Source organism: Canis aureus, chromosome 3 (assembly GCF_053574225.1).
Source record: "Canis aureus isolate CA01 chromosome 3, VMU_Caureus_v.1.0, whole genome shotgun sequence".
Classification (NCBI taxonomy): Eukaryota; Metazoa; Chordata; class Mammalia; order Carnivora; family Canidae; genus Canis; species Canis aureus.
Genome location: NC_135613.1, coordinates 53,360,866 through 53,377,766, shown reverse-complemented (window position 1 = coordinate 53,377,766; position 16,901 = coordinate 53,360,866). Strand labels below are relative to the sequence as shown.

At 45.2% G+C, this 16,901-nt stretch overlaps 1 protein-coding gene across 1 annotated transcript in view; it reads left to right on the top strand.

Moving 5' to 3' along the window:
* DNAH9 (dynein axonemal heavy chain 9) overlaps positions 1 to 16,901 on the top strand; it is a 331,426-nt gene that overhangs the window by 22,814 nt on the left and 291,711 nt on the right. The window contains exons 7-10 of the mRNA XM_077892621.1: positions 2,391 to 2,558; positions 4,398 to 4,514; positions 10,924 to 11,074; positions 13,399 to 13,513. Coding sequence (XP_077748747.1) covers positions 2,391 to 2,558; positions 4,398 to 4,514; positions 10,924 to 11,074; positions 13,399 to 13,513 — 551 coding nt within the window. The remainder of the gene's footprint in view (positions 1 to 2,390; positions 2,559 to 4,397; positions 4,515 to 10,923; positions 11,075 to 13,398; positions 13,514 to 16,901) is intronic.

Genomic DNA, 16,901 nt, shown 5'->3' with positions numbered 1-16,901 from the left:
CCTTCAAACATTTAAAAGCACAGTTCCATTGTGCTATGTAATGAATGCTCTTCTCTTGTCTAATTTTTCTTATTTTTTCCAGTTGCTCCTGAGTTGCTGGTTCATAGGTTCTCTGCCCACCTGTCATCTTCTCCTGGAGGTGCTGTAGCTCAGTGCAAGCTTACAGATTGTATAGTTTTTCTTTTTCTCTTTTTAAAGATTTTATTTATTTATTCACGAGATACACAGAGAGAGAGAGGCAGAGACACAGGCAGAGGGAAAAGCAGGCTCCCTGCAGGGAGCCCGATGTGGGATTCGATCCCAGGACCCTGGGGTCATGCCCTGAGGCAAAGGCAGACACTCAACCCCTGAGCCACCCAGGTGTCCCTAGTTTTTCATTCAACAAATATTTCTTCAGCGTTGAGGATTCTTCCAGGGTCTGAAGGTACCGTGGTACCTCTGGGGCCCCAAGACCATGCTTCAAGTATTCTTGAGAATAAAACAGTGCCACAAAACACAGTCTCGTTTTCCGATGTAATCACGCATATCGAGATGCATCTGTCTTTTAACGTGGTTAGAGACTCTTTGCCTCAAAAAACTGAAATTGACTTCCACGGAATTAGGAAAGATAAGTACCCAGGTGACATTCCACCACACAAATCCCTTTCTCCTATCACACTGATTACAACTAAACACTTTTTGAATGATTTGATTTACTATTTAAGTCAATTTCATTTAAATCAAATTCATTTCTGTTTTCCTCCATGTATATGAAGTCAAAACGGGTTTTTAAGTAAAGATTGCCCCATTTCCCACTGTCAGAGATAAGACCGCCAGTCTGGGTGTGTGTCTTCCTTCCCCCTGGCTGGTTCTCTCCTCTTTTTCATGCCTGACCCTGAGCATAGCCGACCACAAAGGTTGTCAGATGGGCTGCCCCAGGATGCAAGGGGCCCTCCTAGCAACATGGGGCAAACCAGCCCCACTTCGCACTTCCTGGTGCCTCTGTCACTGTTGCTGGACTTGGTGTCCCAGCAATAGAAAGGAGTCGGGCAGGCTTTCACTAGGCTGATGGGTCAGCCCTTGGCGGTGGCCCCTGGCAGCAAGGATTTCCTGGAATGGAACCAGGACCCGCTGGGTCTTCTGCATTGTGACGTAGTGTTCCTTCTACCTGCCCTTCAGACTCTCTCAGGGTAGAAGGTAGAAGGCCTCCTACCCCCACTCCCGAGGGTCCACACCAAATGCTTGCCAAAACCACCCAAAGGTCATGATTATTTTCTTCTCTCCTGTTAAAGACATACACGCCTAGATGGGAAGTTGTAATGTGGAGAAAGTCGATTTGCAGGTTCTGTGCTTTCAGATGGGTGGGTCCTCGTGAGAGAAAAACCCAGTCTGTCCTGTTAGCAAGGAGGACTCCTGTCCGATGAAGTGGCTTCTGGGGACTTGGGAGGGTCCACCTGTCACTTAATTCTGAGCACGGCCGGGACACTGCACATCAACGACTACAGTGACAGTAATCCACACTTACTGCATATTAGGTGTGTGCCAGGCACTGGCCTAAATCCTAAGCCAGCACTGACTTATTTCACTTATTTCACTCCCGCTGTTATTATCCTGTTAACGGATGAAGAAACCCAACACAGAAATGTCAAGTAATTGCCCACCGTCCCCCAGCTGTCCACATGGTGTCTCGTGCTGCTGACTCTTGCAAAAGAACCCTGCACGGGACTTTTCTCAGCAGGAGTGGTTGCTGGGAATGTTGGTGTCTACCTCTTGGTTTGTCCTCAGAACTATTTGGAGGACCCACTTTCCATCAATATGCCCTATGATAGCTGTCCTTTTAGAACCAGACAGCCTGTTCCGTTTGAAATTGATTTTTTTAAAAACTGGAAGTAAAGCCACCAATCATGCAAATAATGTTGTTATATTTTATTATTTATCCAAGAACCCGGAAAGAGGCTGAAGTATAAATTTGATTTTTTTTTGTTTGTGTGAATCTTATTTACATGTCCTTTCTCTTGGCTGTGTGAGTTTCACCAGGAGTTATTTATACCAACCCAATCTAATAATAAGGTCCCGATACTAATCAGCCTTCGTATTTTCCTAAGCAACCACCACCCCCGTGGTTTCTAGCACTTCCTGTACTAATGTGTTATCTACTGCTGTTCCTGTTGTTATTATTTTTATTTTATTTCTAAACATTTTATTTATTTCAGAGAGAAACAGAGAGAGTACAAGCAGGGAGAGGGGGAGAGGGAGAAGCAGGCTCCCCACTGATGGGAGCCCAATGCAAGACTCAATCCCAGGACCCTGAGATCATGACCCGCACTGAAGGCAGATGCTTAACTCACTGAGCCACACACAGATGCCCTTCTTGTTACTGTTTTAACTATTTTGTGACTTGCTCCCTACAGGATCTCCTGAAGACAATCCTGGATTTCCACAAACTGGGAAAGCTTGAGTTTAGTGGAATCCGAGGAAACGCCCTGAGTCAGCAGGTCCAACAAATGCATGGTGAATTTCAAGAGCTGTACAGGGTCTTCGAAGAGTCTTCCTATGACTGCTTGGACCCCCAGAGCACGGTGAGGCTTGGAAAGGCAGACTTGGGAGCTGCTTCTTTCTCAGATGGCCCCGGGGCAGTAAGGTCTGGGTGTTTGCTTACATTTTCCCTGTGTATTTCCTTAGGCCCTGTGACCCCAGGGGTTTTCACAGAGACCACTCGCAGTTATTCTAGGTCAGGAGAAAGATCAGGAGGGGTCTTTTCTAACTGCTGATGGTACCCAGGGTTTCCGAGCCGCTGAGATGAGCATGGGATGACAGTGGAGGCGGGTGCAGACCTGCAGCTGGCAAAGCTATTGGCTTGGAGTGGGGAGTGCTCCGGGGAGGCCAGGCACATCCGGACAGAATTTCATCAGTGGCTTGGGGAGGGGTGAGCCAAGCAGGAGCTGAGTTGTTCTGAGCTCAAGAGGGTCCTCAAGAGGAGGAAAGGGCCAGAGTTGCAGTTTCCAGCTGCCCAGGAGCCCACATGTCACCTGTAGCCCTGGGAAATCTGAGACTTGTGAGTCCGAGCTTGAAAGGGGGGGGGGGGTGGGGGAAGCAGAAGGGTCAGTACAGAAACAGGGAATGGAATGCCCCGAGAAGGGAATAGCTGAATCATGGGAGAAGAAGGAATTGCAAGAGTATTGGGGGGAAGAGGAGAAAGAAATTGAGCAGAAATCTGCTCTGAGCACCTTCAGACAGTGGGAGATGCGTTGGCCAAACATAGAAGATGGCACTTTCTAAAAATTCCACGAGTCTGAAGTAGGAAAAAAATTGGGGGAGGGCAGGTAACAAAACAGCATATATACTGTGTGTTTCCCCACCAGATGATAAAATTAAGAACACACCAAATCCTACTATAGTGTTAATGTGGTTGGGTTTGAGAGGAGGAAAATGCTGTGCTTTTCTATTCTTGTCTTTTCTTAAGAATATGCATCAGTGTTGTGCAGCAGGAATAACAGATAATAGTGATGGCACAGATTAGAGATTTGAGTTAACAGAGTTTCTTTGAAAATTGGTGCAACCTAAGAAAGAGAACACACTTTGGACTGCCCAGTAAAATAAAATAATTGAGAAACTCGTGTGCCTAAGTTCAAAATATGTGTCTATTCATCATGGATCTGAAATTTACATTTAACTGGGTATCTTCTATGTACCTTTGCTTGCTAAATTTGGCAACCTTGGAAACAATGGCTAGCTGCCTCTTAACCAATTAAAGCATACTTAGAAGAAATAGTGGGTATTAGCTTAATTAGCTAGCTTTCCTCCTAGTGGCCAGATTAGTTTATTTACACTAAAAAAAAAAAAAAAAAAAAAAAAAGGATTTTGACTTGGGGGAGGAGGGAAAGTAGGTGGTCAGAACAGAAGAGCCTCATTGCTGGGGCTGCCGCTGCTGAGGTAGACTTTGGAGTGACATGAGCTGGCCCTGGACTTCAGGAGGTCATAGAGGGGCCCAGAAAGGGAGTGACCAACCTCCCATCCCACTCGCTTTACCATTTTGCCTTGTGCCTAAGAAAACAAATACTGCAATAATAGGGTCACTGTCTGTGTGGGTAGGTGATGTTTAGAAAATTAAAATAAGGGCTCCTGGGTAGCTCCTGGGTAGCTCAGTGGTTGAGCGTCTGCCTTTGGCTTAGGTCGTGATCCTGGGGTCCTGGGATGGAGTCCTGCATGGGTCTGCCTGCAGGGAGCCCACTTCTCCCTCTGCCTGTGTCTCTGCCTCTCTCTGTGTGTCTCTCATGAATAAATAAATAAAATTTTTTTATAAAAAGAAAAAATAAATCCTTGGTGTAGCCACTTTAAGTATAAAGCTTGTCAGAAAGAGCACAGTGGGATTGGCCTTGAGGAAATCATTGTCTTATGACCCTGTGACGTCTCTTTAGGAATTTGAAAATGACGTGTCTGAATTTAACCAGAGAGTAGAAGATCTTGACCGAAGACTGGGGACTGTGTTCAGCCAAGCCTTCGATGATGCCCCTGGTTTGGAGCATGCCTTTAAGGTTTGTGCAGTAGGTCGGGGTACTCTTGCTGGGCTCTATCCTCACACCCCCACCCTCAGTGGTGGAGGGCAAGGATCCTCTTCCCACTGTTTTGTTCCCATGGAGAGTAATTATTCCCGTCAATCTTGCAGAGAGGTACTGTGGGCGAACCAGGGCAAGGGACTGGGGTGGGGGTGGGGGGTTGGGACTAGGCTTCCCGGGTTGATAATTAATGATTTTCTAGAAACACAGCAATGGCGGTACCTGGGTGGCTCAGTGGTTGAGCATCTGCCTTCGGCTCAGGTTGTGATCCCAGGGTCCTGGGATCGAGTCCCACATCGGGCTCCCTGCATGGAGCCTGCTTCTCCCTCTGCCTGTGTCTCTGCCTCTCTCTCTGGGTCTCTCATCAATAAATAAATAAATAATCTTAAAGAAAACAAAAGAAACACAGTGACCTAAAAATACTTTTCAGGAGAGTTACTCTGGAGGGGCTGGGCTGGCTTAGGCAGAAGAGCATGCAACTCTTCTTTTTTTAATTTTAATTTGATTTTATTGAAATTCAAGTTAATCTATAGTGTATTATTAGTTTCAGATGTAGAATTTAGTGATTCGTCAGTTGCATGTGACATCCAGTGCTCATTATAAGTTCCTCCTTCATGCCCATCACCCAGTTACCCCATCCCTCACCCCCCCTCCAGTGACCCTAATTGTTTCTTATAGTTAAGTCTCTTGTGGTTTGTCTCCTTCTCTGTTTTTATCTTACTTCATTTTTCCTTCCCTTCCTCTATGTTCACTTGTTTTGTTTCTTAAATTCCACATATGAGTGAAATCACATGATAATTGTCTTTCTCTGACTTATTTCACTGAGCATAATAAGCTCTCTGGCTCATCCACATTGTTGCAAATGGCAAGATTTCATTCTTTCTAATGGCTGAGTAACATTCTGTTATATATATATATATAAAATAGTATATAATGATATATACACACATTTTTTGTGTATATATCCATTTTTCCATTGATGGACATCTAAGATCTGGGCTATTTCCATATTTTGGCTATTGTGGACATTACTGCTATAAACACTCGGGTGCAGATGCTCTTTGAATCACTACTTCTGTATCCTTTGGATAAATACCTAGTAGTGCAATTGCTGGGTTGTAGGGTAGCTCTATTTTTAATTTCTTGAGGACCCTCCATACTGTTTTCCAGAGTGGCTGTACCAGCTTGCATTCCCACCAACAGTATTAGAGGATTCCCCTTTCTCCACATCCTTTCCAACATTTATTGTTTCCCGTCTTGTTAATATTCACCATTCTCACTGGTGTGAGGTGGGATCTCATTGTGGTTTTGATGTGTATTTCCCTGATTAGAGTGAAGTGAAGCATTTTTTTCCCCCTGTGTCTGTTGGCCAGGTGTATGTCTTCTTTGGAGAAACATCTGTTCATGTCTTCTGCCCATTTCTTAACTAGATTTTTGTTTTTTGAGTGTTGAGTTTGATGAGTTCTTTATAGAGTTTCAATACTAGCCCTTTGTCATTTGCAAATACCTTCTCCCATTCTGTAGGTTGTCTTTTAGTTTTGTTGTTTCCTTTGCTGTGCAGAAGCTTTTTATCTTGATGAAGTCCCGCATAGTTGATTTTTGCTTTTGTTTCCCTTGCCTCTGGAGACATGTCTAGTTAAAAGTTGCTGCAATTGAGGTCAAAGAGGTTGCTAGGTTCTCCTCTAGGATTTTAATGAATTCCTGTCTCATATTTAGGTCTTTCATCCATTTTGAGTTTATCTTTGTGTATGGTATAAGGGAATGGTCCAGTTTTATTCTTTTCCATGTGACTGTCCAATTTTCCCCACACCATTTATTGAAGAGACTATCTCTTTTCCGTTGGATATTCTTTCCTGCTTTGCTGAAAATTAGTTGATCATAGAGTTGACGGTCCATTTCTGGGTTCTTCATTCCCTTCCATTGATCTATGTGTCTGTTTTTGTGCCATGCAGTGTTGATGATTACACCTTTGTTTTGTTTTTTTAAAGATTTTATTTATTTATTCATGAGAGACACAGGGAGAGAGGCAGAGATACAGGCAGAGGGAAAAACAGGCTCCTCCTTGCGGGAGCCCTAAGTGGGACTCAATCCCGAGACCAGGATTATGCCCTGAGCCCAAGGCAGATGCTCAACCACTGAGCCACCCAGGTGCCCTGATGATTACAGCTTTTTAATAGAGTTTCAAGTCTGGAATTGTGATGCCTCCAGCTTTGGTTTTCTTTCTCAACATCCCTTTGGATATTTAGGGTCTTTTCTGATTCCATACAAATTTTTAGAATAGTTTGTTTGAGCTCTGAAAAATGCTGGTGTTATTTTGCCAGAGATTGCATTGAATGTGTATGTTACTTTGGGTAGTATAGATATTTTAACAATATTTGTTCTTCCAATCCATGAACATGGAATGTTTTTCCATTTCTTTGTGTCTTCCTCAATTTCTTTCATAAGTGTTCTATAGTTTTCAGCGTATATTTCATTTACTCCTTTGGTTAGGTTTATTCCCAGATATCTTATGGGTTTTGATGCAATTATAAGTGGAATCGATTCTTTGATTTCTCTTTCTGCTGCTTCATTGCTGATGTATAGAAATGCAGCAGCAGACTTCCATGCATTGATTTTATATCCTAAATTTGCTGAATTCCTATATCCGTTTTAGCAATTTTTTGGTGGAGTCTTCCAGCTTTTCTACGTAGAGTGTTATATTGTCTCTGAAGAGTGAAAGTTTGACTTCTTCTTTGCTTTTTGGATGCCTCTTATTTATTTTTTTGTTGTTATTGTTGCCTGATTGCTGAGGCTAGGACTTCCAGTACTATGTTGAGCAACAGTGATGAGAGTGAACACCTCTATCATGTTCCTGACCTCAGGGGAAAAGCTCTCAGTTTTTCCCCATTGAGGATGATATTAGCTGTGGGTCTTTTGTGGGTCTTTTGTACGTGACTTTTATGATGTTGAGGTATGTGCCCTCTATCCTTACTTTGTTGTGGTTTTTTTTTTTTTTATCAAGAAAGGATGCTGTATTTTGTCAAATGCTTTTTCTGCATCTATTGAGAAGATCAGATGGTTCTTGCCCTTTCTTTTATTAATGTGATGTATCACATTAATTGATTTGCAGATGTTGAACTACCCTTGAAGCCCAGAAATAAACCCCACTCTGGTCATGGTGAATAATTCTTTTAATGTACTGTTGGATCTGATTACCTAGTATCTTGTTTAGAATTTTTGCATCCATGTTCATCAGGGACGTTGGTCTAAAATTCTCCTTTTTAGTGGGGTCTTTGGCTTTAGAATCAAGATAATGTTAGCCGCCTAGAATGAGTTCGGAAGTTTTCCTTCCATCTATATTTTTTGGAACAGCTTCAGAAAAATAGATATTAATTCTTCTTTAAATGTTTGGTAGAATTCCCCTGAGAAGCCATTTAGCCCTGGACTCTTGTTTGTTGGATTTTTGACTACTGATTCAATTTCTTTGCTAGTTATGGGTCTGTTCAGATTTTCTATTTCTTCCTGTTTCAGTTGTGGTAGTTTATATGTTTCTAGGAATTTATTTATTTCTTCCAGATTGCCTAATTTGTTGGCATATAATAGCTCATAATATTCTCTTAAAATTGTTTGTATTTCTACAGTGTTGGTGTGATCTCTCCTCTTCCATTTGTGATTTTATTTTTTTGGGTCCATTCTCTCTTCTTTTTGACATGTCTGGCTAGGTGTTTATCAATCTCGTTAATTCTTTCAAAGAACCAGCTCCTAGTTCTGTTGATCCATTCCACTGTTTTTGTAATTTCTATATCATTGATTTCTTCACTAATCTTTATTATTTCCCTTCTTCTGCTGGACTTAGGCTTTATTTGCTGTTCTTTTTCCAGCTCCTTTGAGTGTAAGGTTAGGTTGTATATTTGAGACTTCTCTTGTTTCTTGAGGAAGGCCTGTATTACAGAGTACTTCCCTCTTAGGAACAGCCTTTGCTGCATCCCAAAGGTTTTGGACTGTCGTGTTTTTATTTTCACTTGCCCCTATGTGTTTTTTAAATTCTTCTTTAACTTCTTTGTCGACCCATTCATTCTTTATTAGGATGCTCTTTAACCTCCATGTATTTGTGGTCCTTCCAAATTTCTTCTTGTGGTTGACTTCAAGTTTAATAGTGTTGTGGTCTGAAAATTTGCATGGTATGATCTCAGTCTTTTTGTACTGTTGAGTCCTGATTTGTGACCTGGTATGTGTTCTACTCTGGAGAATGTTCCAAGTGCATTTGAGAAGAATGTGTGTTCTGCTGCTTTAGGACAAAATGTTCTGTGAAGTCCCATCTGGTCCAGTGTGTCTTTCAAAGGCCTTGTTTCCCTGTTGATCTTCTCTTTGGATGATTTGTCTGTTGCTATGAGTAGAGTGTTAAAGTCCCCTACTATTATTGTATTATCATCAATGAGTTTCTTTAAGTTTGTTATTAATTGATTTATATATTTGGCTGCGCCCAAGTTAGATATTTGTTTACATAAATATTTACAATTGTTAGATCTTCTTATTGGATGGACCCATTTATTATGATATAGTGTCCTTCTTCATCTCTTATTATAGTCTTTGGTTTAAAATCTAGTTTGATATAAGTATGGCCACTCTGGCTTTCTTTTGATGTCCATAAGCCTGATCAGTGGTTCTCCACCCCCTCATTTTCAATCTGGAGGTGTCTTTGGGTCTAGAAGGGATCTCTTGTAAACATATCAATGGGTCTTGTTTTTTTTTTTAATCTATTCTGATATCTTGTGTCTTTTGATTAGAGAATTTAGTCCACTTTCATTCACAATAATTATTGAAAGATATGAATTTAGTGCCATTATATTACCTGTAAAGTTGCTGTTTCTGCAGATCTTCTCTGTTCCTTTCTAGCCTTTGTTATTTTTGGTCTTTCTTTCCCACAGAAGAGCATGAGACTCTTGATCTTGGGGTTATGGGTTCAAGCCTCACACTGAGTGTAGAGATTACTTAAATAAATAAATAAACTTTTTTAAAAAAGAATTTATTCTGGAATGCTCTCTCTGGGCCTTATCAATACAATGGCCATTAGAAGTGGAGAAGCCTGCTATGGTCCCCACCCTGAATCCATGGCTCTGCTGTACCCTGCTATTTAACCAGTGCTGCATGGTTGACTGAAGCTGGAGAAAACCCTACGTAACTGGTTATAGCAGTCAGCTACTAGCAACTAGAATAAGAAGACTCTACCTTTGCCCTGTATAACAGGGAAGGAGCAAAATGGAACAAGAATAGGGAGGAGGCTTAGGATGATGAGTAGACAAATGGCTGCACACTGAGAATTCTGAGTCATAAGACATGACACTTTCATAGCATGTGATCGATCTTTTATTAACTACAAAGGAACTTACTCTGTAAAGGCTTAAGAATTAGATCCAGGACTGATCAGTGGCAGTTACCAGGAAGCAGATTTTGGCTCAGTGGAGGAGAGAGATTTCTGTGAAAGCTATTGAAAGGTGAAATGGACTTCTTGAGAAGGTGAAGTGGACTTCTTTGAGAAGTGGGTAAGTTTCCAGTCATCAGAAATATCCTCAGGTAGCCTCGATGACCACTGGGACAGTTGTAGAAGAGGCTCAAACCTCAGATGGATGAGTCTGTGCTATTCCAGGTTATCAGGTAACCCAGCATGCCAGGCTTCATTAGCCATCAAGTATAGATATGTATGACCTTTAATAAATAGTGTGGCTCCCTAATTCATAGGGGAGCACTAGTAGGATTCCTCTCCAAGCATTTGAACTCATTTCAGAAATTAGTTCCAGAATTCTCTCTGAAACTTTGTTCTTGCTCCCACCCTCAAATTTTAGCCTTCCACATTCTCCCCGACACCCACTTAACTGTTTTATCTTGTCTCCGTCTTCACCCTCCACCTTTGTTTTCAGTCTTTTTTTTAATGGAGAACTTCACCTCTCTGATATCCTTAGTTTTCTCTTTGTTTGGTCTTTTATTCAGGTTCTCTCAACACATGAGGGTTCAGTGGGTAATTCAGGACTCCTCATTTAGAAGCAAAGGAGAAGAGCACCTGGGTGGCTCAGTCATTTAAGCATCTGCCTTTGGATCAGGTCATGATCTCAGGGTCCTGGGATCGAGCCTCACATCGGGCTCCACACTCAGTGGGGAGTCTGCTTTTCCCTCTGCCCCTCCCCGCTGCTCATGTGTTCCTTCTCTCTCACTCTGTCAAATAAATAAGTAAAATTAAAAAAAACAACAACCATGAATACCCACCTATTCATAATTACTGATAGAGTCACAATAACAATTTTGACCCTCTTCTGTTGGCAGACATATGAAAGAAAAGCCAGGAAACAAGATGTATGTGACTTTAGAAAGGTTGAAACTGTGACTTCTTCTTCTCTCTCTGCCTCCTTTGCAGCTGCTAGACATAGCAGGGAAACTTCTGGAAAGACCGCTGGTGGCACAGGATGCCTCTGAAAAATACCTGCTGCTCATCCACATGTTCATCAAAGACTTGGATACAGTGAGGGCAATCTACAGTCAGCGTGTCCAGGAGGAGGCCGAACTTGGTAGGTTTGCTGCCAGCGGATATGAATGGGGCAGTTGTGATGCCTGGAAGGGTGCAACTCACTCCCCTTGTATCTGTTAAATGGCCAAGATGGACCCATGATATCCTCCTGGAAAAGAAAGCAAGACATTCTTGCTTGGCATCTCAGACCATCTTGGGTAATTGTAGAATTCACTGAACTGAGCATTTCCCTGTCTCTGGGGCTGAGATTGGCCCAGAGCAGTCAAGTCCTAACTGCTTCTGGTTGAGACCCGAGCATAATGTACCAGTTGACCCTTGGTCATTGCTGCCATACTGCTTAGTCTCTGACATACCACAATAAATTTTTACATGCCCCAGAAAAGTTTCTGATCCCCTCCAACACTATATCAGCCATGCCTTTGGAGGGAGGAGCTGTCAGGCGCCCGACCAAGGGTGCTATCATACCAAGGTGTGATTTTTCCATTCTTTAAAAAAGATTTTACTTATTTATCCATGAGAGACACAGAGAGAGGCAGAAACATAGGCAGAGGGAGAAGCAGGCTCCCTGTGGGGAGCCTGATATAGGACTCAATCCCAGGATCCCAGGACATAATGTGATGTTAGTGGCTTAAATAAAACAACACCCATCTTTTGGCTCATAATTCTGTAGGTCAGAGCCCAGCTTGATGGAGCTTTTTTCCCATTCTGAGTGCTCAGGGTTGAAATCAAAGTGTCAGTCAGGCCAAATTCTCATCAGGAGGCTTTGGGGGAGAAAATCCACCTTCCAGCTTATTTTGTTGGGAGAATTCAGTTCTTTGTGACAGTAGGCCTGAGATTTGCAATTCCTTGATGGCTGCCAGCTGGGGGGACCATTTAGTGACCAGATATGTGGCAAGGCTGTGTGACTGCCTCCATCCTCAAGCCAGTAGTGGCACCCCAAATCCTTCTTATGCTTGCTTCCCATCCCTGACTTCTGTTTCCTGCAACCAGAGAAATAGTCTGCTTTTAGAGGACTCACCTGATGAAGTCAGGCCCACCCAGGATCATTTCCCTTTTGCCATCTAACATAACATTGTCACAGGAGTGATTTCTCATTGTAGCCAGGTTCCTCACACACTAATAAGAAGAGGATTATGTATGCATGAGGGTCGTTGGTGTCATCATAGAATTTTGCCTATCATGGAGGCTAGGGAGAAAGTAACTGTAATAGATCTGTGTTGAGTGTAAGACAACAGGGAGTGGTGAGGTCTGTGGCAAAATAAAGGCAGAGACAGCTATTTAGCTCTGGTTGCTAGTTAGAAGCAGTGGCTTGTTCTCACCAAATCTTTCAGCTGAGGAAGGAAGGAAGGAAGGAAAGAAGGAAGGAAGGAAGGAAGGAAGGAGAGAGAAAAGAAAGGAAGGAAGGATGAAATCAAGAAATCTATCTAATACTTGTTCAACCATGACAACTAATTATGAGCCAGGAAGCCAATTTTATGGGCCAAAGTCAGACTATCCAGAATGTGCCAACTCTGGTCTTGTGGCTCACAGTCCATGCAGCCAGTCTTATTCATAATTGCAGTGAATTCTCCTAGAAATCCTGGAAATTAAGCAGGGAAGATATTATCCCCACTTTATAGGTGAAAAAAACCTGAGACCCAGAGAGATTAAGTTCTCTGTTGAAGGTCATGTTTTCAACCCTGAATGTACAATGGAACTTCTCCCAATGAGATCAAGACCTGAGCTGAGATCACAAGTCAGACGTTTAACCAACTGAGCCACCTAGGTGCTCCCTTTCACTCTGGTATTACATACATTTAAAAGTATGAGTGACCAGGCCCTGCCCAGACCAATTAAATCAGAAAGGTGAAGGCAGGGTCCAAGCATCAGTATTTTTTTTTAAGATTTTATTTATTTATTTGACAGAGAGAGAGTGAGAGAGAGAGCTCAAGTGGGAGAGGGAGAAGCAGGCTCCCCACTGAGCAGGAAGCCAGATGCAGGACTCCATCCTAGGACCCTGGCATAATGCCCTGAGCAAAGGCAGGCGCCCAAGCACTGAGCCACCCAGGTGCTCCTAAGCATCAGTAGTTTTAAGGAGCCCCCAGGGGCTACTGCTGTGCGGCAGGTGGAAAGTCAGTGGCGTGGAGTCAGACAGCCAGTGAGCAGCAGAGCCGGGCTGGGAACACCTGTCCTCCGCCCCCATGCAGTGTTCTGCCCAAGGTCACTCCTTGCTCCTCGGCCCACACACGGTGATCTCCCGGGAGCCCCCATCTCAGTGTGAGCCCAGGGTGACATTAGCACATGGAGACAGGACTGGGGAGGTAACTGGGGGGAGGTGTTCCTGGGCGGGGCCTGGCTCATTTGGGCTGTGCTGTGCCCCGCCAGGGTTCTCCTCCACGCACAAGAACATGCCCGCCATGGCCGGGGGTCTCCACTGGGCGCAGGAGCTGAGGCAGCGCATCCAGGGTCCCTCCACCAACTTCAGACGCCTCGCACATCCGTGAGTAACTGGTCCCTGAGAGGCAGTTTTGTCTTGGGCTTTAGCTCCTGCTCTGGATTTTGAGTGTTGGAGACACGCAACTCACTTACCTTGGGCCTGAAAATCCTCTTCATCTCTCTCCAGCATCTCAGCCCACTTGGGCTGTTTATACAGAATATCGGAGATGGTCCTCACAGCCCTGGAGGCTGAGAAGGTCCCAGATTTCGATGCAGGCAGATTCGGTGTCTGAGGAGGGCCCGCCCTGGTTACAGAGGCTGTCTTCTCACTGGTCCTCATAGGATAGGAGGTGCAGGGGACCCCGGTGGGGCCTCTTCTTATTCCCTGCAAATCCCTTCGTGAGGACTCCACTCTCTTGGCCTGGTTAGGCCCTCTGAAAGGCCCTGCCTCCTAATCCTATCCCATTGCGGGTTAGGATTTCAACATGTGAATTTTGGGGTAAGAGGGCACAAACATTCCGTAGAGAGATTGATACATTTGGACCGACTGGGGGCCCTTTGGTGTTAAATGAAGCTTAAAGGATGGCCAGCTGCCTCTTCTTGCTCCATGAGATTTGTTTCTAGAGGTACGTTAGTCAGGGGCTTTCAAGCAGTGGGGCTCGACCAACATATCTCCTCTGACACAGTGTTGCCTGGCTCCTAAGGTTGCTGGAAAATAATGAAGCCCAGAGTTTCCTACAGCATGGTGTAAGGACTTTGCCTATTAGAGTACCTTGGGCTCCTGTTAAATGCTGATTCCCAGGCTTCGTCTCCCACTGCACAGAATCCGAATCTATGAACCTGCTTCCTTAGCAGGCTCCCTCCTGCAGTTCCAACAGTTGACCAGGTTTGGAAACCATTGGCCTACCACTCAGCTGAGCCTAGAAGCCAAGCCAGGTCAAGGCACCTTGGCAGCTAGATGCGAGGGAGAGCTGTCTGCAGGATCTGTTCAGGATGCTTCAAGGAAGGGCAGTCTTTCAGTGACCCCTCTTTTGTTCTTTTTTTTTTTTTTTTAAAGATTTTATTTTTTTCAAGAGACACACACACACACACACACACACACACACACACACACACAGAGGCAGAGACATAGGCAGAGGGCAAAGCAGTTTCCCTGTGGGGAGCCCGATGTAGGACTTGATGCCAGGATTCTGGGATCACGCCCTGAGCTGAAGACAGATGCTCAGCCACTGAGCCACCCTCGTCTTTCAAATCTTCTTTCTAAAGAACCTCGTGGAGGGCTTTCAGCTTTGGCAAACCAAACAGAAAAATTAGCGTTGAGACACGGGCTTTACAGGTGTTCTGGCCTTAGGTGGGGCGTTAGAGCCCCTCTGGCCCAGGTGGTAAGACTGAAGTCTTTCAGAGGCTGCTGGGAAGATGATGCAAGACAGCCAGGATGTGGTCCAGCAGGGTCCCCAGCCCCCATCCAGGGCTGCCCAGCAGGAAAGCAGGCTCAGTGTGAGTAATCTCCTGACTCCAAGAGAAGCTGAAAATCACGATGTGTATGAAAGTGGCCAACTTCAGAATTAGCAAGTACCTCACCTTTCCCCAAACTCCACACAGGTCAAATACACAGGCCTGCTGATCTGGTCTGAGCTAGCTGAGCTCCTTGTTTTGCAGAGGAAGAAACTCAGAGAAGCAAATGAGGTGATAGGCCTACAGCCCCAGAGAGAGCCCAGAAGGAACTGGAACATTCCAGGGCTCAGGAGTCCCAGCCCAGAGCCCTTTCCAGGGAGTCCCCAGCCACAGGAGGCTTGGCCCCAAGTACTGCTGAGCCCCCATCTTCTTAACCTGCCCGTGGATGTGGGCTGTCCCAGGGGAGGGGCATGATCTTGGGCAAGGGGCTCTCTGGCTGCAGCTGTTCCCCAAGAGGGAGGCAGCTGCGCTTTGTCAGCAGCCAGCATCGATGGCCAAGGGAGATGGGAAGTGGTAAGAGGGCCTGGGCCTGGAGGGGGGATCTGATTGACATTCCAAAGCGTCCTCTCCAGCTCCCCCGAAAAGTCCCCTTTGTTTAAAAATGAATTCACGTTTGTACTGTACCCTATATTATACAGCTGATTTAAGCCCAGATTTTTTTTTTTTCTACAAAGTTTTAGTTTCCATTTGGTCCAGGGCTTGGGCGAGGGCTCCAGGGTGGTTAAAAGCTGCCTAGTAGCTGCAGGGAGAGGTAGGCTCCTGCCGAAGTCCTGACACCACGGGGATGCCAGAGGGGTCCGGGAGGCAAGTCTCGTCCTGCTGGAGAGTGAGCCAGCCTTTGGCACAGGAGGAGCCACCTGCCCAGCCCAGTCTGGGTGCATCAAGTGCCCACCATCTTCTTGAGTTTCACCTGCTCCTCTAGGAAGTTGTTCTTCAGGACTCACGAGGAGCGGGGAGGAAGTCTGATGGGCAGAGCCCAGGGCCAGCAGACCCAGAGGGACCTGGTTCAGGTTCTCGTCCACCTCCCTGGCAGCCTCCACGGCACCACAGGTTTTACCCTTCCCATCGGGGATGGCTCCTGCGTGTTCTAGAAGAGGCGCAGCTAAGGCGTGGCTTTTGCAACTTCAAGAGATGCTGGACACCCTTGAGCATTCTTGGCCAAGTGGCAGAAGTGGCCCAGCTCTCCAGAGCCACATCACTGCAGTAGACATAGAAGCCTGGAAGGAGGGAGGCGAAGGAGGTCTGCAGGTGCAGGCTGACCACGTGGAGTACTTCTGATGAACCCGGGAGCTTGTGGTTGGTGCTGGCGGGTCTGCAGGCAGGAGGTGGCTGAGAGGATGGTTCAAAGTTTGCGGCTGGGCAAGAGGTAGGAGGGTGGTGGGGAGGCCGGAAGGAGGTGTGGCGCGGGGTCTGTTCCCTGCACACACTGCTGAAGCAGAAGATAGATCTTGGGCGGGGGGCACAGGGCCCACTACCTAGACAGAGTTTTTATGGTGCTGTAATGCATTCCCTTCCTTATGATTTTCTTACCGTTTTTTTCTCTTTACTTTATCGTAAGAATGCACTATATAAGGCAATAATGTAGGAAATATGTGTTCATTGACTCTTTACATTATAGGAAGGCTTCCAGTCAACAGTAGTTAAGTTTTTAGGGAGTTACAGTTAACATGCGGATTTTTGCTGGCATGGGGGTTGGTGTCTCTGAAGCACCCCTCTCCCCAACAGGTTGTTGAAGGTCAACTGTATATACAAACTGGCTACTTTCCTTACCACGAAGAGAAGTAGAACCTATGGGAAGTTTGCACTTACTCCTGTGACCTATCAAACTTTCAGGCAACCGGCACGGGGCCCAGTGTGAAAAACCGCTCTCCCCTCTGGCCTCATTCTCCAAGAAACAAAACTGAGATCTAGGGTTAGGAGGTTTGCAGAAATCCCACAGCTCGTGAGGGGAAGACTGGGATGGGGGGAGGGAGGGCACCCACCTAGTCCGAAGCCCT